This window comes from Phoca vitulina, unplaced genomic scaffold (genome assembly GCF_004348235.1).
Source record: "Phoca vitulina isolate PV1807 unplaced genomic scaffold, GSC_HSeal_1.0 scaffold19, whole genome shotgun sequence".
Lineage (NCBI taxonomy): Eukaryota > Metazoa > Chordata > Mammalia > Carnivora > Phocidae > Phoca > Phoca vitulina.
Window position 1 is genome coordinate 34,307,441 of NW_022589722.1, and position 24,193 is coordinate 34,331,633.

General features: G+C 46.3%; 1 protein-coding gene across 1 annotated transcript in view; it reads left to right on the top strand.

The window, feature by feature from the left end:
• The window catches only part of MOV10L1 (Mov10 like RISC complex RNA helicase 1), a 64,593-nt gene that overhangs the window by 23,159 nt on the left and 17,241 nt on the right, over nt 1-24,193 (top strand). The window contains exons 9-15 of the mRNA XM_032416878.1: nt 53-247; nt 2,873-2,987; nt 5,521-5,698; nt 6,013-6,083; nt 8,418-8,509; nt 16,324-16,382; nt 16,817-16,914. Coding sequence (XP_032272769.1) covers nt 53-247; nt 2,873-2,987; nt 5,521-5,698; nt 6,013-6,083; nt 8,418-8,509; nt 16,324-16,382; nt 16,817-16,914 — 808 coding nt within the window. The remainder of the gene's footprint in view (nt 1-52; nt 248-2,872; nt 2,988-5,520; nt 5,699-6,012; nt 6,084-8,417; nt 8,510-16,323; nt 16,383-16,816; nt 16,915-24,193) is intronic.

The window sequence follows — 24,193 nt, forward strand, 5'->3', positions numbered from 1 at the left end:
TGTCGGATCCACTTGTCTTATTTAAAACTAAATTGCGTTTTGTTTTTTCAAGGAATTCCGGCTGCTGCAAGGAGCTCCTTCTACTCTGCTTCTCCAACTTTGTAATCGGGCGGTTCCTTGAAGTGAATGTCATAAGTGGGGAGGAGTCACTAATAGCTGTCCGAGAACCATTTTCTTGGAGAAGGTCTAAAAGTTCCACCACATTAACATCCACAAAAACTACAGTTGTTGTGACCACACAGAAAAGGTACCGTGAACAGAAAAGACAATGAATCCAAATGCGTGCTCGAGGTGTGTGAGAGACGCGTGGGCCATGTCGCTGTTGAAGAGAGGCCAGCATCCTGGGATAAAGCTGGGGGCAGCTGGGCGGGCGCCTCTTCCTGTCTCTGTACTTGGGGGGAGAGGTGTGTTTTCATGCAACTCCTACAGTTCTGTCTCTGAGGAGGGCCCGGCTGTGTGAGTGTGAGGATAGAACAGTAGGCCGCGGCCCTCTGGGCCACCACTCCACCCTGGCTGCTCCTGCCATGTCTCGTGTTCCCAGCAGCCCAGACACCCTGCATCTCACACGGGCACCCAGAGGCACCAGTTGGCAAGGGGTCCATAAGATGTGGCCAGTAAGCGACCACCCATACAGGGTGGTCCACGTGCTTTGTCTGCAGCTGCTAAACTGAAAAATCTCTGAAAAGCAGAATTTTTTTTAAGATTTTATTTATTTATTTGTCAGGGAGCAAGAACAGGCAGAGGGAGAAGCAGGCTCCCCACTGAGCAGGGAGCCCGATGCGGGGCTCGTTCCCAGGACCCTGAGATCATGACCTGAGCCAAAGGCAGACGCTAATGACTGAGCCACCCTGGCTTCCCTGGAATTTTTTTTTAAGTTTGGTGCCAGAAAATCTGACCTAGGGATGGGAGGATATTTCCTGACTTTACTCTGTGATGGGAAAGCTCAGCCCTCAGCTGCAGGAACTGACAGGTTTAACTTAGGTACTGCCCAGAATCCACTGGGGTGGTAGGTATTTCTCTTCTAATACTGGAAAATCGCGAATTTCAAATCACATTTTTCCCCAGTAACAATTCAAGGTAAGGTGTTACGGATTTCTCCTAATTTGCAGGCTAGAGAAGAAATCTGTTAGCAGAGTGTTAAGTGGTTGGCTTTGGAGTTAGGTTATCGTTTGGAGCCAGCACTACCGCTCTGTGACCTTGGGCCAGTTTCAGAGCCTTTCTGAGCCCTAGTCTCATTTATAAGATGGTAGTGTCCCTCACATGGTTACGAGCATCAAAAACGTCCTTTCTGACAATGGAGCGATCAGTAGTGATCAGTAAGTCGTAAGAGCCACTGCTCATGGAAAGGGCATGCCCTGGAGATGGACCCGAGAATACGGGAGCCAGCAGTGACCATGGAAAGTCCTAAATGATTGGGTTTTAGTTATAGGAGCTTATGAGACCCCTCGGTTGTCACGTAGTGGTGTACCAAGCAACTTTCTAGTTAAAATTTGACTTAACTAGAAAGTGAACTAGACCAACAATCCCCTGATCAGCTGTTTCCCTATGTCACTGTGCAGGAGTATCTCTAAAACAGGAGATCTTGGTATTCTGTTGTCAAGTTAGTGACCCGGAGTGCCTGTCCCGGTCGGCTTGGGCCTCCTGGAGCTCCCGGCACCTACACCTGCTTCCTGCCCTGTCTTTGCCCCCTGCCCAGAACAGCGTTGTCTGTGTGTTTGCTTAGCGAGTCTCTTGAGGACCTCTTTGTGCCAGGACCTTCTCGGCTGAATTTCCAACTATTCTAAGCTAGAAACAGACATGTTTTGTTAACTCAGCATGGATTTTGATACCATGTGGTAAGACTGTTCAGGCCATTTACCCAAACGTGTGTAGTGATGATCCTGTCCCCTTTGTCGTGTTCATGTTAGTAATTAATACTGCACTGTCGTTTACTGAACGCCCTGCTTCCACACATACTTGACGTGTGTGCTTTGGTGGAGCCCGTGACTCAGGTGGGAGGTGTTGGGCCTTCCCGGTGCTGCTCGTGGTGGCTCTGGGGGCCTTTCTGCCACAGAACTTCTCTCTAAGCAGCCTTCCCATCCAGAGCTGAGCTACAGGGATATCCAGGTGAGGTGGCTGTGGAGTAAGGGGGTCGGGGCTACATGTCTCCCACCCCCTGCACTCAGTATGAGCTGGAAGCAGCAGTTAGAATGAGGGAGGGGGGCCCGTCTTCAGTGTGTGCAGGTGCGTGTAATCAGAGGTTCACTGGACCTCCCTGGGACACGTCGCTTCTCTTCCACTGTCTCTTCTCCCGCTGTTTCCTTTCCAGTCACTTCTTGTGCTGTATTAGACCTGCCCACAGCAGCAGGATGTTCTTCATCCTGATGGTGGCTGACTTTGGTGACTCCTCCCTACAGCCCTTTCTGGGGAAAGACAGAAGCCTGAGGGTGAAACCGAATTTCCCCGGAGAAACGCCAGGCTGAAAAGCAAGAAGGCAGGACCCAGACAGCAGCCTTTACCGAATGTGTTCTGCATTCCTGCGGGAGTGGTTCTGATGTTCTAGGCTCATAGCGGCAGTAGGAGTTAGCGGGGTGGGAGTTCAGGAACAGTGCTTCTCAGACTCACTGGTTCTGCGGGATTCTTGGGCGCGGCAGCCCTGCCTGCCTGTTGGAGGGCACAAGAGGGCCCTGTGAGAGCCGGTGTGGGGGAGGGATCCCAAAGCAGCTGAAGTAAGTTTGCAAGGTCCAGACTGACACCAGCAGTTCACATTTATTTTTGGTTCTTGAAGGACCTTTAGTCTTTCCGAAGCGGGAAGGATGTCTGAGTAAAAATGGCTTGTATGAGACACGGGTGATTAAGAATTTTGACTTGTACAATTTTTTTTTTTTTTAAGGAACTCAAGACGACAACTTCCAAGTTTTCTTCCACAGTATCCAATACCAGATAGACTTAAGAAATGTGTGGAACAAAAAATTGACATTCTGACTTTTCAGCCATTACTCGCAGAGGTAGGAAATATATCTGATACGAAACATTCTTCGCCACAGGTGAGTGTTTTCTTATGAAATCAGGATGAACCCCGCTTGGGCTCAGAACTCGGACTGGTTTGTTTTTACCACAGGTAGCTGGGAATATCAGGTCAGTGAGAGAGAGGGACCACTGCTGTTGGCACTGCTTATGGGGAACCCCACTGCCCCCCGCCCAGCCTGCCTGTGCTGGGCTGGCGGCCTGCCTCTGAACGGCTGTCTGTCCGGGATAAAACTCTGAGCCACGACGTGAGGTCTTCAGTCCTCTTTAATTACGTTTAGCTGGGGGGCCACATGTGGAGAGTGGGGTTTGGGCGGCACAGTCTGAGGGATGCTCTAACGTGCCCAAGGGACGAGACCCCCACCGTGGCACCTTCCAGTTCTCTTTCCTTGGACTTTTTGCTGATGTCATAAATTTGGCTTCTACATATGTTTTGAATTCCATGCTGCATTTTACCGTTTTTGCATTGCATTTATGTAATCAGTTATCTCTTAAAGGCATTTTAAAAGCTAAGTCTTTTTTTTGTTTTTAAAGATTTTATTTATTTATTTGAGAGAGAGAATGAGATAGAGCACATGAGAGGGAGGAGGGTCAGAGGGAGAAGCAGACTCCCCACTGAGCAGGGAGCCCAATTCGGGACTCAATCCCGGGACTCCAGGATCATGACCTGAGCCGAAGGCAGTCGCTTAACTGACTGAGCCACCCAGGCACCCAAGCTGTCTTTTTTGACACCACGTAGTTAGCACCCTTGGTGCTGTGCCCGTCACTCCTTCGTGGGGACCCAGACTCCCGTGGGGCCCTTGTGCTGAGCAGCGGGGGCCTCTGTGGTGCTTGGGTGCCAGCGATCGGTTCTTTCAGCTCCTCTATGTCTGGGGAAGTATTCTGCCTCCATTTTTGAAGGACATTTTCACTGGGTCTTGAATTCTAGGCTGGAATTTTAAAGCTGCTGCCCCGCCATCTTCCGGCTTGCCGTGTTTTCAGTGAAACACCTGCTTTCCTTTAGCTTTTGTTCTTCTGCATATAACATGTATTTTTTCCTAGCAGCTTCTAAGTTTTTCTCTTTATTACTATTTCTTAAAAAATGTAATTTACAATTTGCCTTAGTATAGTTTTCTTCTAATTTCTTGGCTTGGGGTTCTCTGAGCTTCATGGATATGTGGGCTTACAGTTTTCCTCAAATTTGGGTGGTTTCTGGCCATTCTGTCTTCAGAGGCACTCTCTGCTGAGCCCCTTCCTCAGATTCCCGTTGCTCGTGCATCGGCTGCTTGGAGCCGCCGCACAGCTCGCCGCCGCTCTGCTCACTTTTTTGGGTTTTGGAAGGCTCCTGTGGCCAGTCCTCAAGTTCACTAGTCTTTTCCTCAGCAGTGTGCGGCCCCGTCCTGTGTGTTTTAATGGCACACGTGGTAGCTGTCATCCACCAGTTCAGCGTGGTCTCTGCTTCCCATGCTCAGTGTTTTCCTGCTCTTTGAATAACAGCTGTTACAATGTGCTCGTCTGCACATTCTGCCACGAGTCAGTTCTGGTTCCGTTGAGGGGTTTTCTCCCCGTTATGAGTTGTCGTTTCTGTTTCTAAGCCTCATAATCTTTGTCTGGGTGCCATACATTCTGGATTTTACCTTGTTGGCCGTTGGGGTATTTTTCTGTTCCTGAAAATACTCTGAGGTTTGTTCTGGGATGCAGTTAAGTTACTTTGAAACAGTTGGATACTTTCAAGCCTGGCTTTAAAGCTTTGTGAGGTGGGACCAGAACGGCGTTTGATTTAGGGCTAATACCCTTCTGAATACTCCGTCCAATGTCTCGTCTATTACAAGTCTCTCCGTTTGGGCTGGGGGGACTCACACTGTTCTCGGCCGTGTGGGAGCTCTGGGAATTATTCCCTTTAATTCAGTGCTTCCCAACAGGTGACAGTTGCCCTCCCAGGAGACATTTTTGGTTGTCATGGCTGGGGGTGCTAGTACCAACAAATGGGTAGGGGCCAGGAATGCCGGTAAATACTCTACGATGCACAGGACAGCCCCCACCCCAGAAAAGAGTGCAGCCCAAGTATTGGTTGTGCCAGGGCTGAGGAACCTGCTCTTATACCATCAGGTGGGCGTCCCAGCAAGAAACATGGCTTCTTATACTCGTGCACTGACCAGTGCTCAGCTGACAGTTCAGGGGGGACCCTCTGAAGCTCTGCAGACCTCTCTCTGTGTTGCTCTCGCTTCCTGGCACTCTGCCCCCTTGGCCTCCTCGGACCCCAGCTCCATCTCCTCAAGAGACCACACAGCTGCTGGGCTCTCTGCCTAGGTGGTAGCCGGGGCAGTTGCGGGCTCACTGACGTAGCCTCCCCAACCTCAGGGCCACTGTCCTGCGCTGCTTGCGGGTCAGTATTCAAAAGCCAGTCTCTCCCTGTTGGCTGAGTTTCAGCAGACCAGACTTAGCCCCTCCAGCTAAGCTGCAGCTGCTTTCCTGGACCACGGGGGTGTTGGACGGGTGACTCTGCTCTCACTTGCTGGGGTTTTTTTTTTTCAGCTTTTGAACATGTCGAACTACAAGGAAAAGTTTTCGACTTTGCTCTGGCTTGAGGAGATTCATGCAGAAATAGAACTGAAAGAGTATAACATGAGTGGGGTCACCTTGAAAAGAAATGGTGACCTGCTGGTTCTGGAGGTCCCAGGATTGACTGAAAGTAGGCCTTCTCTGTACGCAGGTGGGTTCGTTACGTGTCACATTTTACTAGAGGGACCAGCAGACGTTGAATCCCCGTCCGGGGAAGAATGTTTCCGTTGGCAACACTGCAGTCACATCATCTCATTTCCTTTGCTTTGGGTTAGAATTTTCTGTAAAACTTGGTCAGCATGTTGAGGGCATCCAGCACCTCACTCTGGGCATACTGGTGCTGGTTTTAAGCAGCTCGTTCCAGGGATGTTTATTTCACTTTTTCAAAGTGTTTGATTTTAGAGTTACAGTGGCAGAATTGGGGGATTTTGTAGTTTTACATGTGGTTCTGTATTTTTTAACTAGGTGATAAGCTGATTTTAAAAACTCAGGAGTACAGTGGACATGTCATCGAGTACATCGGCTATGTGATTGAGGTGAGAGGTGCTCCGGATCCGCTAGTGCGGGACCAGCCCTTCCAGCCGGCCAGCTTCCTGCCGGGGCTGGGGCGGGGTTGCTCCTTCAGCCTTTGACAGGATTTCAGAAAATTCAGGATAAAGTGAATATTTAAATAAATTTGATGTATAAAGAGAACTTAACAAAAAAAATCCCTATAATTTTCAATCACGAGAGCCATATTCACCTTTCATCACGTGTAAGTCATGGTGTTTGCGTTTAGTCCATTCTGGGCATTCTGAACATACTGCGGAAGAGAGAGCCTCTGAAGGAAAAGTACACTTAAAAGTTTGCAGTTCTAAATGTTTTTGTGGAGAAGTTTGGCTGACTTCTCTCCCTCCCTCCCTCCCGGTGCACCGCATGCTTCTGATCCTTCGGCCGGGCTCTCCTGCAGAGCACCGCCTGCCGCGTCTGGGTGAAGGGCCTGATGCCGAAAGCTACCTGAGGAAATGCCGAAGCCCTGCCCTGGGTTGGGGGGCGGTTGTAGGGACTCGAAGAGTCTGGGAAGGGTTCAAAGGAGGGGCAGGATCTGGCCTCTGCGGCCGTGTTTGCTGCGTTCTGCGCCGAAATACTGGGCGCCAGCCCTTGCCAGTGCAGCTGGTCGTGAAACCAGTGCTAGGATGACCAGGGAGGGGCTGACCCTTGGGGCCCCAGCAGCTGTCCCCCCACACTCTGCCCAGGCATGTGGCAGCCGCTTAGCCTGAGCTGGAGGGCCCACCAGCTCTGCCAGCTTTGACACACTTGAGCTGTTGACGAAGACGCCGGGTGACTCTCTTACCTTCCAAAGGGTAGATCCAGTTGTGCCCTTGGGGAAGATGCCCTGGGGATGAACACCCCAGAAGCAGCGGTGCCAGAGATGCCAGGTGTGGGGTCTCCTTGGTTCCTGCACACTGGTTGGGGGTGGCCGGCGTCATACGCCCACAAATCCAATTTTAGGGTATGTGCTGCCGAAGCGAACACCATAGCCTGACAAATCCAGACCGAAGCTACGAGCACCCCAGCCTGGGGGGTGTTGAGCACCCTCCTGATCTTTGGTGGGATATTCCATAAGGTCAGCCGCTTCTGAGTGATGAAATTCATGGTCGACTTAGTAACTTCTACAGGTCTCCGCCCATTGCTTTTCTCGAGTCTCTGTAGTTTAGTTGTTGGCCAGGGCTGCGGTGTGGGAGACCGTGATGGTACAGAAGGCCCTCAGGAGAGCCTCACAGATGGTGCGGTGGGCAGAAGACACACATCCAGGTGACACTTACTCCGTTGATGTCAAATTGGTGTTTCCACGACAGGTGGGCAGGCGGCCCAGTGCCGTCAACCTGGCACGTGGTGCAGGGGGCGTCCCAGCAGGGCCGCTGCTGCACTCACGCTCATCTGGGGGCTGTGGGACAGAAGGCTCCCCACCTCCGCAGAGGGGCCTCTTGTCGCCAGGAGCACGTGTCTGGGAACAGACGTCGTCACTTCCTGTCATCCTGCTCTGTTATCTCAGCATAGTTTTCGTCTCCATGTGCTCTGCCTGATTCATTAAAGCTGCCCTGTTGTTTTTTGTATTGTCCTGCTTATCTTTTTCTTTCTGGGTTTTTTAAAAATTTCACACATAGTTTTTCAAGTTTCTGGAAATGACAGTGGCAGTATGTGATGTCCTTGGGGCCCAACTCTGTTGATGGCTGTGCTGACCCTCACTCTTGGTGATTTGCTTCTTTGTGTGCTTTAACCGGTGGTCTTTAACTGCAGGTTCATTTTTGCCCGTCTTGGCCCCTGGGACACCTGGGGACCTGGGCTGGGCTTGCTCTCCTTTTGAGGGGATTGTGGCGGCTTCTGCTGCAGGGAGGGCCCCGCTCCCAGGGCAGCCCCCGTGTCCGTGTTCCCACCAGCCGGCTCTGGTCGCCTGGCCCTTGGGAAGCCCATGCCACCTGGCACCGCCCTAGCTATGGCTGGAGGGTCCCCGCTCTGCTGGAAGGGGAGTCCTTGGAATGACCTCTTTGTGGAGGCGCTGTGGTGGCTGGCACCCCTCGCTCTGTCGTTGTTTGTGGGCTGGTCTCCTTCCGGGGCTGTGGCCTGTTTCCTCGAGCCTGGATCTCTGGAGCGTGGCCAGGGAGCAGCTCGGGGTGAGCTGGTGTGGGCGCCTCCAGGGGCCAGGTCCTCCTGGGTGGGTGATGTGACAACACCGTGATTTAATCCTCCTGATCAGTTTGGCAAGGATTTAAAATAGCAGATTTTAGCTCCAGTCTGTAAAGTGTTTCATGACATGTTGCTAGATGAAGATTGTCCCAACAAATCAAATGTGAAGTATGGGAATTAAATTGTTAACGTTTCCTTTTCAGATTCATGAAGAAGATGTAACTCTTAAACTTAACCCAGAATTTGAGCAAGCATATAACTTTGAACCTATGGATGTGGAATTCACATATAACAGGTAATGCTCTCGGTGGTTGTTCCTACAATGTGTCTTCGTTCCTGGTGGGTAGCAGGCTTCCCTTCTGTCCATCCCTGCGCATCTCAGCACTGGTGTAAGAAATGCAGCGTGGGAGCGTCCCTGTTCCTGCTTCACTCCCAGACAGGTTTTAAGATAACAAAGTCACGAACATTTGCTGTTCATTCTTTAATGGACCTTCACAGAGATGTTGTCATTTATCACGTTATGAACGTGGGGTGGTGACGCTGCCAACCTACCATTCCCTCCCTGTCATCCACTACGCCCCCGACCGTTAACTGGGATTTTGCATTTGTCTCTCTCTTGCTTTAAAAAAAAAAAAAAAAAAAAGTTGTGTGTCTTTGTACACACACAGAAAAATGTATTTTTTGGTTTTGTTTTGAGCTGTCAGTCTCTGGTTTCCAGGAAGTTTTCACTGATCTGTTCCTAAGATTCTCCATGTTGTGTGTCACTGTTCAGTGTCTTCACCACTGCCCACGCCCCACCATGAGTCCGCCACACTCCCTGTTCTGTGGATGGACATTCACCCCATCTTTACCCTGAAGGCACTGCTGTGAGCACCTTCTCCTTCCTTGTGCACAAATGCTCATGTTCTCTTGGCTGCACACTCAAGGGTGGGTCTGTGGCTTCAGCCATGGTGGCATCAGAGACCCCCAATACCAGCGTCTGTAACAACCTGTTAATCCACACCATCCCAGAACCTGGTTTTGTTAAACATCTAAATTCGTGCCAACTTGGTAGATATGTGATCTACCTCCTTAGGGTCTGGACGTGCATTTCTCTGACTGCATATAAGGTTGAGAATTTCCATGTTTATTGGCCGTAAAATGTCTTCATCTATGAAATGCTGGCTCATGTCTTTTCCTGAATAATTTGGGTTTTGTTATCTGTAGGAGTCTTCTCTGTGTTCTTTGTGCTGGACTGTCCTGGATAGGCAGGCTACAGATAACTTCTGTCACTTCTCCAGGTCTGTTGCTTGTTTCGCTCACTTTGTAGAGTATCTTTTAGGAATCAGAAGGTGCTAACTTTAAGATTGATCATGGATGTTTAATTTTGTTTAAGAAATGTTTGGGTGTTGGGGCTGCCACCAGATCAAAGTGTGTTGAGTGTGAATGGGCTGTGGGTCAGTGGGGAGAGGCCGTTGTTTGGCCATGGAAGCTGAGCAGGCGGGATGGAGAGCGAGGTGAGGTCCAGGAAGGGGCCGTTTTTGCTGTTTGAAATGAGAGAAACTAGCTCAGCGGAGCCCCTGCGATAGCAGGTGACTGGGTCGAGAAAGTGTGTGCCAGAGGAGGTGGGTCTGGCCAGGTGGGGCCGGGGTCATCGGCAGAGGGTAAATATCCTCCTCAAGGTGGTAGGACGAAAGAGGTGAGAGCTGATTTGCATCTGGACATTCCTGACCGTGTGTTACTCTGGAACATGTGACAAGCCCAGTCAAAGAGGAGGAGGACTTTGGAGGAGGGGAGGAGAGAGGAAGCATGGGATGAGGGTGGTGTAGGAGTGGACCTACCGAAGGAAGCAGGACACAGATGATAGGCGTGACAGGCCATGGGGTTGAGCCAGAGAGAAAGTGCCCAGGAAAAGCCAAAGGGTACCAGCAGTGGGGGGCTATTGAAAAGACAGGATGATGAGGTGGAGAGAGGACAGGACGTTGGGCTCAGTGATCTCAGACACGAGGCCCAGGTCTTGAGCAAGCATGTGTGCGGCCAGGTGGAGTGTCAGAGAGATGAGAGGCCAGGGTGTGGGAGCAGCGGGCTGCCACATTTGACACTCAGAGGCTTTGCTTGCCCCACGTTAAGTGTTTAGGTTGTTTACATTAAGTTACGAAAAACCAGGAGATTTCCCATTTAAAAAAAAAAAAAATCTGTATTCCCCACTTGTTTTGAACCATTGGAAGATGGGGCAGGCCCGCAGTGCAGCAGGCCAGATGGCACTGAGGGCAGAGAGGCTGCACTTCCTCGTGTTACCTGCTGGCTCCCTGTAGGTGTTTCCCCTTTTTTTAACAAACGGGTCTAGTGAGACAGAATGTAGGCTAACTATGCCTTATTAAAGTGCACAGTCTGAGGACTTTGAAACCAACTCCACAGTCAAGAGAAGGAGAGTATCTGCCACCAGAGATGCTTCCTTCCTTCCCCACCCTCACCCCCACCCCCAGGCCCCAGCAGTGCTTTCTGTCGCTATAGGTTAGTTTGCATTTTGTAAAATCTTACATAAGTGGAAATATACAAGACTTAACTGGTTTTTGCCTGGCATCTCTCTCTGACTTAGCATAATTATTTTGAGATTCAACCTCACTGTTGCATGATTTCATTGCCTTTTTTATTGAATTATAGTTGACACACAATATTATGTTAATTTCAGTTGTGTAACAGTGATTCCCATTTTCTTCCCTTTTATGGCTGAGTAGTATTTCGTTATCAGTATCTACTACAGTCTATCTATCCAGTCACCTTGGATAGACACTGGGTTTTTTTCCATATTTTGGCCATGACAGAGAGAACTGCTATGAAATCTGTGTACAAGTCTTTGTATGGACACGTGTTCCTTTCTCTTGGGTAAACGCCGAACAGTGTGATGGCTCGGTCCTATGGTGAGGGTGCGCATAACTTTAAGAAAGTGCCAAGCTCTGGGGCGCCTGGGTGGCTCAGTCGTTAAGCGTCTGCCTTCGGCTCAGGTCATGATCCCAGGGTCCTGGGATCGAGTCCCACATCAGGCTCCTTGCTCAGCGGGGAGCCTGCTTCTCCCTCTGCCGCTCCCTGCCACTCTGCCTACTTGTGATTCCTCTCTCTCTCTCTTTGTGTCAAATAAATAAATAAAATCTTAAAAAAAAAAAAAAAGAAAGTGCCAAGCTCTTTCCCAAAGCAGTTGTCCTCCGCATTTCCAGCAGCTTGGGTGAGGGTCCCGTTGCCCCACAGGCTCACAGCCCTGCTCTGGTCAGTCTTTCTAATTCTAATCTTTGGAATAGCCGTGAGGTGGTGTCTCACCGAGGTTTTGGTCTGCATCCCCTAACGGGCAGTCGTGCTGAACACCTCAGGTGCTTTCCCATGCATGTGTGTTCTTTGTTGATGGTGAGTCTTGGAATCAGGTAGTGTCAGGCCTCCACTTTGTCCATTGTTCGCAGAGTTGGTGTGGCTCTTCTGGGTCTCTGGTGTTCCTGTATAGATTTTAGCATTCAGCTTGTTGGTTTCTACAAAAAACCCATAGAGATTTTGATGGGGACTACACTGAATTTTTAGATCCATTTAATAAGAATTGAGACCTTAATATTGAGTCTCCCAACCCTTGAAAATGGTACCTCTCTCCATCTAGTTAGGTCTGTTTTTCATTTCTTTTAGCAGTGTCTGTAGAGTGCTCTGCGTATCTTCTGCCAGATTGGTGTGACTCTTAAAAAAATGTAATGCTGGGGCGCCTGGGTGGCTCAGTTGGTTAAGCGACTGCCTTCGGCTCAGGTCATGGTCCCGGAGTCCTGGGATCGAGTCCCACATCGGGCTCCCGGCTCAGCGGGGAGCCTGCTTCTCCCTCTGTCCCTCTCCCCTGTCATGCTGTTTCTCTCTCTCTCTCTCTCTCTCAAAAAAAAAAAAATGTAATGCTGTTGTGGACAGTAATCTTAACTTAAATTTCTAGTTGCTTCTAGCTAATGTTTATGAATGCCATTTATTTTTATATATTAATCTAGTATCCTGAGAGCTCGTTAAACACACTTCACGGTTCTAGTAGCTTTTTACAGGTTACGCAGGATTTTCTGCCTGTATGATCTTTTTTTTTTTTTAAAGATTTTATTTATTTATTTATTTATTTGAGAGAGCGAGAATGAGAGAGAGAGAGAGCACATGAGAGGAGGAAGGTCAGAGGGAGAAGCAGACTCCCCGCTGAGTGGGGAGCCCAACGTGGGACTCCATCCAGGGACTCCAGGATCATGACCTGAGCTGAAGGCAGTCGCTTAACCGACTGAGCCACCCAGGCGCCCTGCCTATACGATCTTTATGTTCAAATAAAGAGCTGTACTGCTTCCTTTCTTATCTGGATGCATTTTGTTTGTTTTTCCTTGCCTCACTGCTCTTGCCAGAGTAGCATTTCACAGAAATGGCCTTGTTTCCAACCTGAGGGTTAGCGTTCATTCAGTCTTGAACCGTTAAGCCCAGTTGGAGCTGTACATAGGTGGTTTGTATTCGGCCCCCTCCTGGTTGAGGAGATGGACTCCACATGTGCTCCAGTGTCCAGTCATGGCTGGGTGTGGGATTTGTCCAGATGGCTTTTTCTGTATCAAGGTGACCACGTGGTTTTCCTTTTTTAGTCTATTAAGATAGTCAGTTATACTGATTGGTTTTCTAATGTAAAATTGATGTGGTTTGAAGTGGTGGGGTTCAAAGCCAATGACGACCAAGAAAGAATTCTTGAGACGTCTTCGGTGCAAAAGGGGGGTTTTTGTTAAAAGCACGAGAACAGGACCCCCAGGCAGAAAGGGCTGCTGCCCTGGGATTATGAGGAGCAACTGATCATATACTATGGAGTTGGGGGAGGTAAAGACATAGGAAGTTCCCAAAAGGACTTTCATCTGCTAAAGAAGACTCCCAGGATCCTGGAGGCCAGGCTCTTGTCAAGCTCAGGTGGTTTTTCCCTCTCAAGGCATCAACATGAAGACAGTTGGGATTCCTGGAGGCACATTACACTCTGCCCTCCTCAAGTATTTGTCAGTGGGCTGCAGGTTCTAAGGACATTTCATTTTATCTACATTTCCTTCTGCCTTTGTTCCCCACATCAAAATCAACTTTGCATCCTTGGAATAAGCCCCACTTGGCCATAATGTAATTTCTTTTTATATATTGTTAGGTCTGATTTGCTACAATTTTATTAATTTTTGCATCTGTGTTCATGAGGTGTATTGATCTGTAGTTTCTTGAAATTATCTTTTGTCTGCTTTTGGTATCGGGGTGATGCTGACCTCACAATGAGTTAAAAAGCATCACCTCCTCCTCTATTTTCTGGGATAATTTACTGCAAATTTGATTTCTTTAGTAAATCAGTAAGCATTTAGGTTATCCATTTTGTGTGAGCTTCAGTAGTGTGTATCTTTTAAGGAATTTGTGCATTTCATCCAAGTTATCTAATCTGTTTGCATGGAATTATATTATTATTTCCTTAGTAGTAGCGTTCGTTGGATCTGTGTACTGATGTCACCCTCTCGACTCCCGACAGTGGGAATGTGTACCTTCTCTTCCTCTCATCAGTCTGGCGAGAGGTTTATCATCTCAGCCTTATGAGGGAATCAACTTTTGACTTCATTCATCTTTTCTAGTGTCTCTCTTTTTTATTTCACTTATTTCTGCTCTGGTGTCTGTGATTTCCTCTCTTATGCTTACTTTGGGTTCCATTTGCTCCTCTTTATCTAGTTTCTAGTGGTGGAAGTCGAGGTCATTGATTTGAGACCTTCCTTCCTTTGTGATTTTGTGTTTGGTGCTGGGTGCGTGCTGTCGGGTTCCCAGGCGTTTGCTGTTAGAAATAGTGAAGCGGTAAATATTCTTACTTCTCTCTATGGTGGTAGGAAAGTGGAGGGAGAATTGGCATCTTTGCTGCTTGGAATCTCCTTTTCAACAATAGTTTGTACTTAGGAGAGTTTTCTTCATTCTTTTCCTTCAAGTCTTTGTCCTCCTTTGGAATTCTTGCCTAGTGTTTGCTCCCCTCCATGTGTTTTATTTTTTCCCTCATAGTTTTCCATCTCTGTGATTTGTTTCGTATGTTAGTGCAAATACCTCTGGGATTTTACCATTTAGTATCTTGCTGTTCTTTAGGTTAATCAAATTAGAAAATTATTCATCAACTTTTGTTTTAAGCTATTAGACTCATTGCCTTTTTGGCATTTCTTGAGATTATTATCATCTTCAGCCTGTTTGTAAGATGAAGTGTTTCAATTGGATAACTTCAGATCAAACCTTTCTTGTATGTCTAGAATGAAAAACATAATGTTATTTTTATTTTGGTGAATTCCTCCTTTAATGTGCTTCTAGGATTTGTTAAGTACTATTCTATTCCTGTTTTTCATGCTACTGGGAAGTAAGGCAGTGATCTTCAGGCTGACACAGTTATCTTGTTAGCTTGGTCCAGGTCCCAGTCTTTGTTGTGCCTTTTAAGAGATTTCTTTTTAAGATTTATTTCTTTTAGAGGAGAGAGCAGTGGGGAGGGGCATAGGGAGAAGGAGATTCTCAAGCAGACTCCACGCCCAGTGTGGAGCCTGACGCGGGGCTGGATCTCACGACACTGAGATCATGACCTGAGCCAAAATTAAGAGTTGAATGCTTAACCAACTATGCCACCCAGGCATCCCTGTGCCTTTTAAAAGATTTTGAAATCTTTCTTCCTTCCTCTCTGGAAGAGGTGAGATGGCCCCGGATCACCCAGGCACAGATGTTGGAAAGCCTCCCACTGGAAGGGGAACGAGGTGTTTAGTCGTTCCTCAGCTTCTTCCTCTTTAAGTGATCTGCTTTAAGTGCTGTTGTGGTTGCTACTCATCTTGGATGGATTTATTGTTTCCCAGGCAACTATTTGCCAAAGGTTACGTTGAAGGAACAGAGTGGGGCTGCCAGGAGCCTTCGTGCCTGGGACCCTAAAGGGAGGGTCTCTGAAGGTTGGGCTTGTGCACTCAGTTTTTCCAGCTTCACACGCCCCCCCTCCCAATTCCATACTGTGCAAATGGGTCCTGGGGGTGACCTCTCAGCGTGTGCTCTGCACCTCGCGATTCAGGTGAGAAACCATCGTTTGGTCTTTGGGCTCCCGAGTCTGAACTGTCCAGACACCTGTATGTGGCCCACATTCTGAGTCGGTGTGCAGTGCCCGTGTACCTCTGCTTGTTTGAGGCCCGATGCTCTTCATTGAACAGATACCCATCTGCACTTGTGCTTTGGAGCTTTGTCATCTTGCCTCATTGAAGATGAGGTTTTATTTTATGGTTTTTATTCTTTTTGTTGTGTTAAGAAGCAAAACAGCAGGCCCACAACAGAGTTGCTTGTGCTAAGCCCCATGTCAACCAAACCCAGAGGGAATTGCAATTTTGGGTCCCTTGGAAACGGAATCGTAGGCCGGTCACCTGGCAACTGCCTGGTCAGGACTGGTGAGGTACTCGGCCTGGCAGACCCCTGCCCACCCCTGAAGGAAGGGAGCTTGCGATAACCAAGCCCGTTTTGCCTGGGATAATTTCCCTGTGCCCGCTCCCTTCTGGCTGTAAAAGTCCTTCATGTTGGACAGCTCCTCAGGGCCTCTTTCCATCTGCTGACTGGGTGCAGCCTGGTTGGAATCAATTTTTGCCCAAACTCTTAAAATTATTAATAGGCCTCAGTTTATCTTCTAACAGTTGTGAATTTCAAAAGTTTAAATCTTTACAGTCAAAATTACTTTGCTGTTGATGTAGTAATGTTAATATTTCCCTAATATCTCATAGGCTATGTTTATTTTTTTTTTTTCCTAGTTGTGCTCTTTATGTATTTAAAAGAGAAATATTCCCAGAAAGGGAAGAGTCCCTGCTATCCTGATACATGGGATGTTTCTGTTTAAAGTTTTTCTGTAAAACTCCTCATGTTGTATATAGACACACACACTGTAAAGTGAGCCCTCGGAGCTCCAGGCTCCCCAGCAGGGCCTGTGAGAACGTCGGGAGCTCTGACTCTAATGTGGCCCCTTTGTAAGTATTGTGTAAAGGTTACATTAGCAGGTTGGCTCGGGTTATGTAATTAGATTTCTGTGACCAGGGCTAGACTTAATGTTTCTACACGGGGGGTGAATTACTTACATTGTTCTCTCTCTGGCAGGACCACAAGCAGACGGTGTCACTTTGCACTTGAACACATCATCCACTTAGGCGTTAAAGGTATTCTTTTTGTGGAATAATAGTGTTACTTCTTCCCAGAGTATTTTTATAAGCTTCATGTAAAATATGGTGTAAAGCACAGTCTTTTCAATCATATATTACAAGTAAAACTATGCAGTCCAAAGTTTTCTTCCCATTGGCAAGTTTCAGTATTTTCTTACTATTTCAACTGTATAAAAATAGCTTGCTTAAATTATTGAAAATGAAGTCATTGCAGTGTGCTTTTCCCCTCGTAATATAATTCACTTTTGTAGCTCCAGATAGGCCGATGGCTTCATTACGAACTGTGCACAGTACTGGTGTTCTGCTGTAACCTAGAAACCATGTACAGAAGCCAAAAAGGAAAGGAAGGCATAGATGTGAATTACTTAGGTGGCCTCTCTTCGTCTTTTTAAGTTTTTCAGTAATACCTACCTTCTTACTTGTTTTAAAAGTGTTGTTCCCAGAAGAAATCATTTTACAGTCTCCCCAAGTGACGGGGAATTGGAACCATGCTCAAGACACCAAAAACGATGGACAGTCCACCATCAAGGTATTGATTTGATTCCTTTGAAATATTTATTTATTTTTTTTAAAGATTTTATTTATTTATTTGAGAGAGAGAGAATGAGAGACAGAGAGCATGAGAGGGAGGAGGGTCAGAGGGAGAAGCAGACTCCCTGCCGAGCAGGGAGCCCGATGCGGGACTCGATCCTGGGACTCCAGGATCATGACCTGAGCCGAAGGCAGTCGCTTAACCAACTGAGCCACCCAGGTGCCCTCCTTTGAAATATTTAAATAGATAATATATTAGCTCTCAATTGCCTGGAGTGTTAGAGGACTGTAGTTCACAAGTAACCCAAGATCACAGCTCAAATCAAACTAAGATATTCATACTGTGGATTTAGTGTAAAGTTTACGTACAACATATACGTAGGACTAAGTTGGCTGCCATAGATAAGTGGGGAAAACCAAGGTATGAATCAGTTTGTATGAGCTTATCATTTTACTTTAAAATTATATGCTTTCTGTGTACATTCAGGCACACGTCTATGATTATATACTGCATAGAAAATGTCTGGGACGGATATACGTGCACCAAGTTGTTACCGTTTGTGATCTTTATGACCCTTACAAAGATGGTTGTTCTGTGGATAGTAACGTAGCGTGTGTGATGTGCCAGCTGTTGTCGTGGGCTGGTCCATGTATTTTTGTGAGTAAAACAGAAGTGGCTTTATTTATCATTGTGTTTCCAGTGATGAGCAGAATTCTCCATGTCTGTGGGAGGTTTTAACCTTAGTTCTGTGCTGTTGGAATTTGCTTTTTTGAGCATGTTTTAAATTTATAATAATACAAATTTCTAATTATGTCTAATATTTAGGAACTCTTTTACCACTTTATAGCTTCTCTCAAAAAGTACAATAATGAGAGTTTTGGAATGCCTACGTATTCACAAAAAAATTCTATGAAGGAAAGAGAAAAATGTTTGCGTTAAAATCTTTATTTCTTACCTGATCTAAAAGTAGAAAGAGGTCCTCATTGAACAGACACAGTGTCTTCTGCAAACTCTCTCCATCACTTCACTCCCTGGTCCACTCCATGGCCTGATTCTCAAGGAGGGTTTGGGATCCTGATGGGAGATGTGAGGTGGGGGAAGTGTTGCTGTTTGTGTGGATTACATTCCTGATTAGCTGAATCTTAATATTTTTAAATGCAGAACATTACCTTCTTATGGATTGGCTAGGTTGCACATAAACTCAAGGGCATTCCATACATCAACCAAGACAGAATCACAGAAACTGAATTTACCTTCCTACCTTAAATAATTAAAAATCAGACAAAACACATGGCACAACAGTTTCAGACATTTGCACATCAGATATCATAGGGCAGTGATTCCTGAGAGAGGAAGCACATGAGGTGACCCCTGTGATTGCCCCAGCTCACCATCTTCAGAGTTCCCAGGCCAGGGAGCAAAAAGGGGGAGGCCTGTGGTCTACAGAATTGAGGAGAGGCACCTGGCGGTGCAAGGAGGAGGCAGATGGAGTGCATGGGGCAGACGGCTGGAGGAGAGCACAGGAAAGAGAGAGCTCTTGGGGTCTGCACAGGACCCCTTGAGTTTTCAGCCCAGGACTCAGGAATGCATGCCGGTGAGGAAAAGACCTGAGCCCGGGAAAGAAGCCCTGAGAGCAGAGAGGAATCCTGAGTCCCCACAGTGCTGGGCGTGGTTTGTTCCTATAGCCAGAGAATTCACAGGGTAACAAGCAGAGTCCTCAGAGGATGTTGCGTGAGAAGTGGGGAGAGTCTGGCCCCACACTGCCTGCCGCCCCATCCGTCTGACAGGCTCTCCAAGTAATGCAGCCACATCCCACAACAAAATTCACGGATAGTTGCAGGAATACAAAAATATACACCCATCAAGGTGTTAAATTCACAATGTCTGATATCTAATCCAGAAATAAACTGAAAAACACAACTCATTATAAGAAATTTCAATCAGGGGCACCTGGGTGGCTCAGTTGTTAAGCGTCTGCCTTCAGCTCAGGTCATGATCTCAGGGTCCTGGGATCGAGCCCCACATCGGGCTCCCTGCTCGGCGGGAGGCCTGCTTCTCCCTCTCCCACTCTCCCTGCTTGTGTTCCTGCTCTCACTATGCCTCTCTCTGTCATATAAATAAATAAAATCTTAAAAAAAAAAAATTTCAATCAGTTGAAATCAACTCAAAAAAAAAAAATGTAGCAATTAGACAAGGACATTAAAACAGTTACTATAACTATACTCCATATGCTCTTAAGGGAGAGGAACACACAAGCATGTTCAGTGGAGATACAAACAATAAAAGACAAATTTCTCTTCTAGAGACAAAAAATTCGATGTCTAAGATGAAAAATAGTTAACAGCAGACTAGACACTACAGTCAGAAAGACTATAGAAACTCGACAAACGAAACAGAATAAAAAGATTTAAGAAAAAAAAAGCTTTAAAATACAAAGTGTATTAAAAAAAGAAAAGCATCAGTGAGCTGTGGGACACCTTCGAGCAGCCTCGCATTCATGCAATTGGAGTCCCAGAGAGGGAAGTGTAAGAAATACTAGAAAAAATAGTGGAAACTTCCCTGATTTGATGAAAACCATAAGCCCTACATATTCAGGAGACTTATTAACAGACCCGAAGTATAAGAAATCTGAAGAAGAATGCAGTGAGGCACATGACAATCAAATTCCTGAAAGTCATTTATAAAGAGCAAATCCTAGAAACAAGGAAAGTCTCATTGCTGCCGAGGAGCAGAAACAAGGCCGGCAGCAGACTTCGTGTTGACAGCAGTGTGCGCCAGAAGACAGCGGGGTGGCTCTTAACGGTGCCGGCAGGAGAAACTGTCAGCCCAGAACTCTGCCCGACAAACGCTGTAGAAATGAAGAAGTAAAAACGTACTCAGACAGGTTCAGGCTGAGAGCTGGGGGTCCGTTACCTGCTGACCTGTACCACGGGACACAGGAATCTTTCAGCACACAGAAATGATGCCAGGTGGGCAATGAGGGTCTACCCAGAGGAATGAGAAGGGCCAGAAATTATAAATAGGTACACACATTTAAATAACTTTTTCTTTAAAAAAAATTCTTTAAAAGATAATTGACTTTTTAAAAAGAAGGAAATCCTGTAAAATGTGACAATGTGGGTGGACCTGGAGGACACTATACTCAGAGAAATAAGCCAGTCACGGAAGGACACATACTGCTTGATTCCTTTCATATGAGATCTCTAAAAAATTCAGACTCCTGGAATCAAAAGAGTAGAATGCTAAGAGGGTAGATCTGAAGTGAAATCTTTTTTTTTTAAGATTTTATTTATTTGACAGAGACAGCGAGAGAGGGAACACAAGCAGGGGCAGTGGGAGAGGGAGAAGCAGGCTTCCCGAGGAGCAGGGAGCCTGACACGGGGCTCGATCCCAGGACACTGGGACCATGACCTGAGCCGAAGGCAGACGCTTAACAACTGAGCCACCCAGGCGCCGCTGAAGTGAAATCTTTTTACCATGATAAAATTTCATAATTTTAAAAGATAATTGACTTTTAAAGCTGAAACAGTAACAATATATTACAGAGTTTGTAACATGTAGATCTAAAATATGCATAATAGCACCAGGGATAGGAGAAGAGAGTTTTATTTCTTACACCAGATTATTATAATTCACTTGAAGGAAACTGTGATCAATTAAAGATACACACTCTAAACCCTAGAGCAACTACTAAAATAACAATATAAAGAGCTAGACCAACAAAGGAGGTAAAAGGGAATCACAAAAATAATTTGTTCAAAAGTCAGCAGAAAAAGAGGGACACACGGACAGCTGTGCCCTGACCTGACTGACTTCCTGCCCCCTTGTCCAGTGATTTATGTCGACGGGGTATTGGCGTCTCTGGCTCTGCTTGTGTAACTGGAATAAGACAAGTAGCAAGGTGAGTGCGTTCAGTTTAAGTGTATCAGTGGTCACATTGCGTGTGTGGGTCTAAACACAGAGAGATGGTCACACTGGATAAAAAGGAAAGACCCAACTATATGCTGCCTCTAAGAAACACGTTTTAAATATAAAGACACAAATATGTCAAAAGTAAAAGATGGGAAAAGATACAATCACAAGGAAGATGGAGTGGCTGTGTCGGTGTCAGTAGGTTTCAGAGCACAGGTAGTCAGGATAAAGGTGGTGTCGTAGTAACAGAGAAGATCATCAGGAATGCATAACAGTCCTAGACACACACGCACCTAGTAACAGCCTCAAAACACATGAAACGGAAACTGATGAAGCTGCAGAGAGAACCAGACAAATTTCCCGTGCCTGTCAGCGATGTTGGCACTCTTCCCTCCGTTAACGACAGAAAAGAAAGGCAGAAAATGGGCACAGCAGAGTGACCTGTCAGCCACTGTGATCTAAGGGGTGTTCGTAGAGCACACCGTGCAGAAAGAGCTGGATGCATGCACTTGGTGTAGAAGTGCACACAGAACATTCACCACTGTAGACCTTATTTGGGGCCATAAAACAAGTCTCAAATTTAAAAGGATTAAAGTCGTACAAAATACATTCTCTAACCACGTAGAATCAAGTTAGAAATCAATTGCAGGAAGATCTCTGGAAAATCCCCAAATATTGAGAAACCGAAGACACACTTATATGTAACCCACAGATCACAGAAGAAATCAATAGAGAAATTAGAGTGTTTCTACCAAAATGAACGTGACACTGCAGCATACCAGAAACTGTAAGCTGCTGCTAGAGGGCTCTTCAGGGGGAGTTCATAGTCCTGAATGCCTGAAGTAAAGAAGGATAAAGGTTTCAACTCTGTGACCTCAGCCTCTTCCTTAGAAAACTAGAAAAATAAGAACAAATGAAATACGAGCTAAGCAAAGGAAAGAAAATAATGAAACATTGGCAGAGAAATCAGTAATATAGAAAACAGAAGAACAATAGAGGGATCCATGAACCCAAAAGCTGGTTCTCAGAGATCAATGAAATTGTTAAACTTCAAACAAGACTGATGAGGGGAAAGTGTGAAGACACAAACTCCCAGAATCCAGGAGGAGAGAGAGACGTGACCTCACTATAGATTCTGCAAATGGGAAAGAAGCCGGGGGGGTGGTCAGTGGGATGTGCCGGCTGGCCTGGGCCCTGGGCTTCTGTGGGACGCCTGGTTAAATCTTGCTTCTGGGTGAGATTGGCATGTAGGTGGGTGCCCTGGTTGGGGTAGGGGGCATCCCTCCCATGAGACCTGAACAGAGAGACAGGTTCACAGGGATTCCTCCTGCCCGACTCTCCTGAGTGGAACCGTCAGTCTCTTCCTGCCCTCTGTGTCCAGCTTGCCGGTGGCAGACCTCACACTTCTCAGCCTCTATAGTCACATAAGCCAATATCTTACAATAAATCTCTTTTTACCTATATATACATCCATCCTATTGATCGTTTTTCTAGAGAACTCCTATATGTATGTATGTATAGGTATATATATGAGAGAGACCAGGAAGGGTTCATCCCAGGAATGAGAGGCTGGTTTAACATTCCAAAATCGCAGTCAGTGATACTCATCATGTTAACAAACCGAATCTCCATAGACACAGAAAAAGCATCTGACAAAATCCAATATCCATTCCTGATCAAAAAGTTTAGCAAACTAGAAACGGAAGGGAACTGCCTTCACCTACAAAAAAAACCTACACGGTGAGTGAAAAAATGCACTTTTCCCATGAAAGGCAGGGCACTTGCAGTCCTGCCACTTCCACCACTGTACAGAAGGTTGTAGATGAGCAGCTCAGCAAGAAAAATAAGAGGCACCTGTGTTGTTCATGTATAAAATCTGACAGACTCTAAAAAGAAGCCATTGGAACTAATAGATTAGCAAGTTTACAGGATACAGAAGTAAATTCTATATATGCTAGCGCAAACACCCAGAATTGCATTTAGAATACCATATAAAGTAGCATCCAAATGTTCCAAACATTAGAGACAAATTTGACAAAAGATGTACAAGACTACACTAGAGACCTCACGACACTGATGAGAGAAACTGCTGATGTGTCAGAAGACCCAACCCAATCTATAAACTCAGTGCTGGTCCAGTCGAATCTTAGCAGACGTTCTTGTAGAAATTGACAAGCCAATTTCAAAATTTATATGGAAATGCAAAAGGCCTAGAATTTTCAAAACAACTTTGAAAAAGAACAAGAAAGTCAGAGAACTCACACTACCTGACTTGCAACTTTTCACAACGTTACAATAATCAAGACGGTGTGGCACTGTCATCGAGATAAACATGTACAAGTGGAATGAAATAGCCTAAAAATAGACCTACGGGAGTTTGGACAACTGACTTTCTACAAAGGTGCAAAGGCAGTCAGAGTGGGGAAAGGAGAGTCTTCTTAGCGAAAGGCACAAGGACAATGGGGTGTCTGTATCCAGGGGTGTGCACCTGGATCTGTACCTCACTGCCTTCACAGAGATTAATTCAAAATGCATCATAGCCCTAAATATAAAGCCTGAAACTAAAATTTCTAGGAAACAACATTAAAAAAACCTTTCATTTTTGAGAGAGTGCAAGCGGGGTGGGGGGCGATAGAACCTTAAGCAGCCTCCACGCCCCTGCACAGAGCCCAATGTGGGGCTCAATCCCACAACCCTGAGATCATGACTTGGGCTGAACCAAGAGTTGGACAGTTAACCGACTGAGCCACTCAGGCACCCCAAGAGAAAATCTTAGTATCTTTAGGTAAGGCAGAGTTTTTAGATGTGATGCCAAAAATGTGACCTATAAAGAAAAAATTGATAAATTTGGACTCCAATGAAATTAAATATTTTGCTGTTCAAAAGACATGGTTAAGACAATGACAAGCCAGCTCATCGCTGGAGCATGAGACTCAACACTGAACCAAAGACATAAACAGAAGTAAATTATATATACTTTACCGAAGAATATACAGATCTCCCTTGGCTTACGGTGAACCCCGCATAAGTTGAAAATACCATCAGTTGAAAATGGATCTAATACACCTAACCTCCCAGTCACCACGACTTAGCCCCGCTAACCTCAAACATGCTCAGAACAGTGGGGCAAAATCAGCTAGTGCCAAGCCTGTTTATGATCAAGTGCCGAATACCTCGTGTAACGTACGGCCTACCGTCCTCAAAGTGAGAAACAGCATGGCTGTCAGGGTATCGGTTGTTGGTGTCGTGATCGCGAGCTGACTGGGGACTGTGGCCGCTGCCCAGCATCACAAGAGGATGGTACCACATACTGCTAGCCCAGGGAGAAGATCCAAACTCAAAATTCCAAGTACGGTTTCTGCAG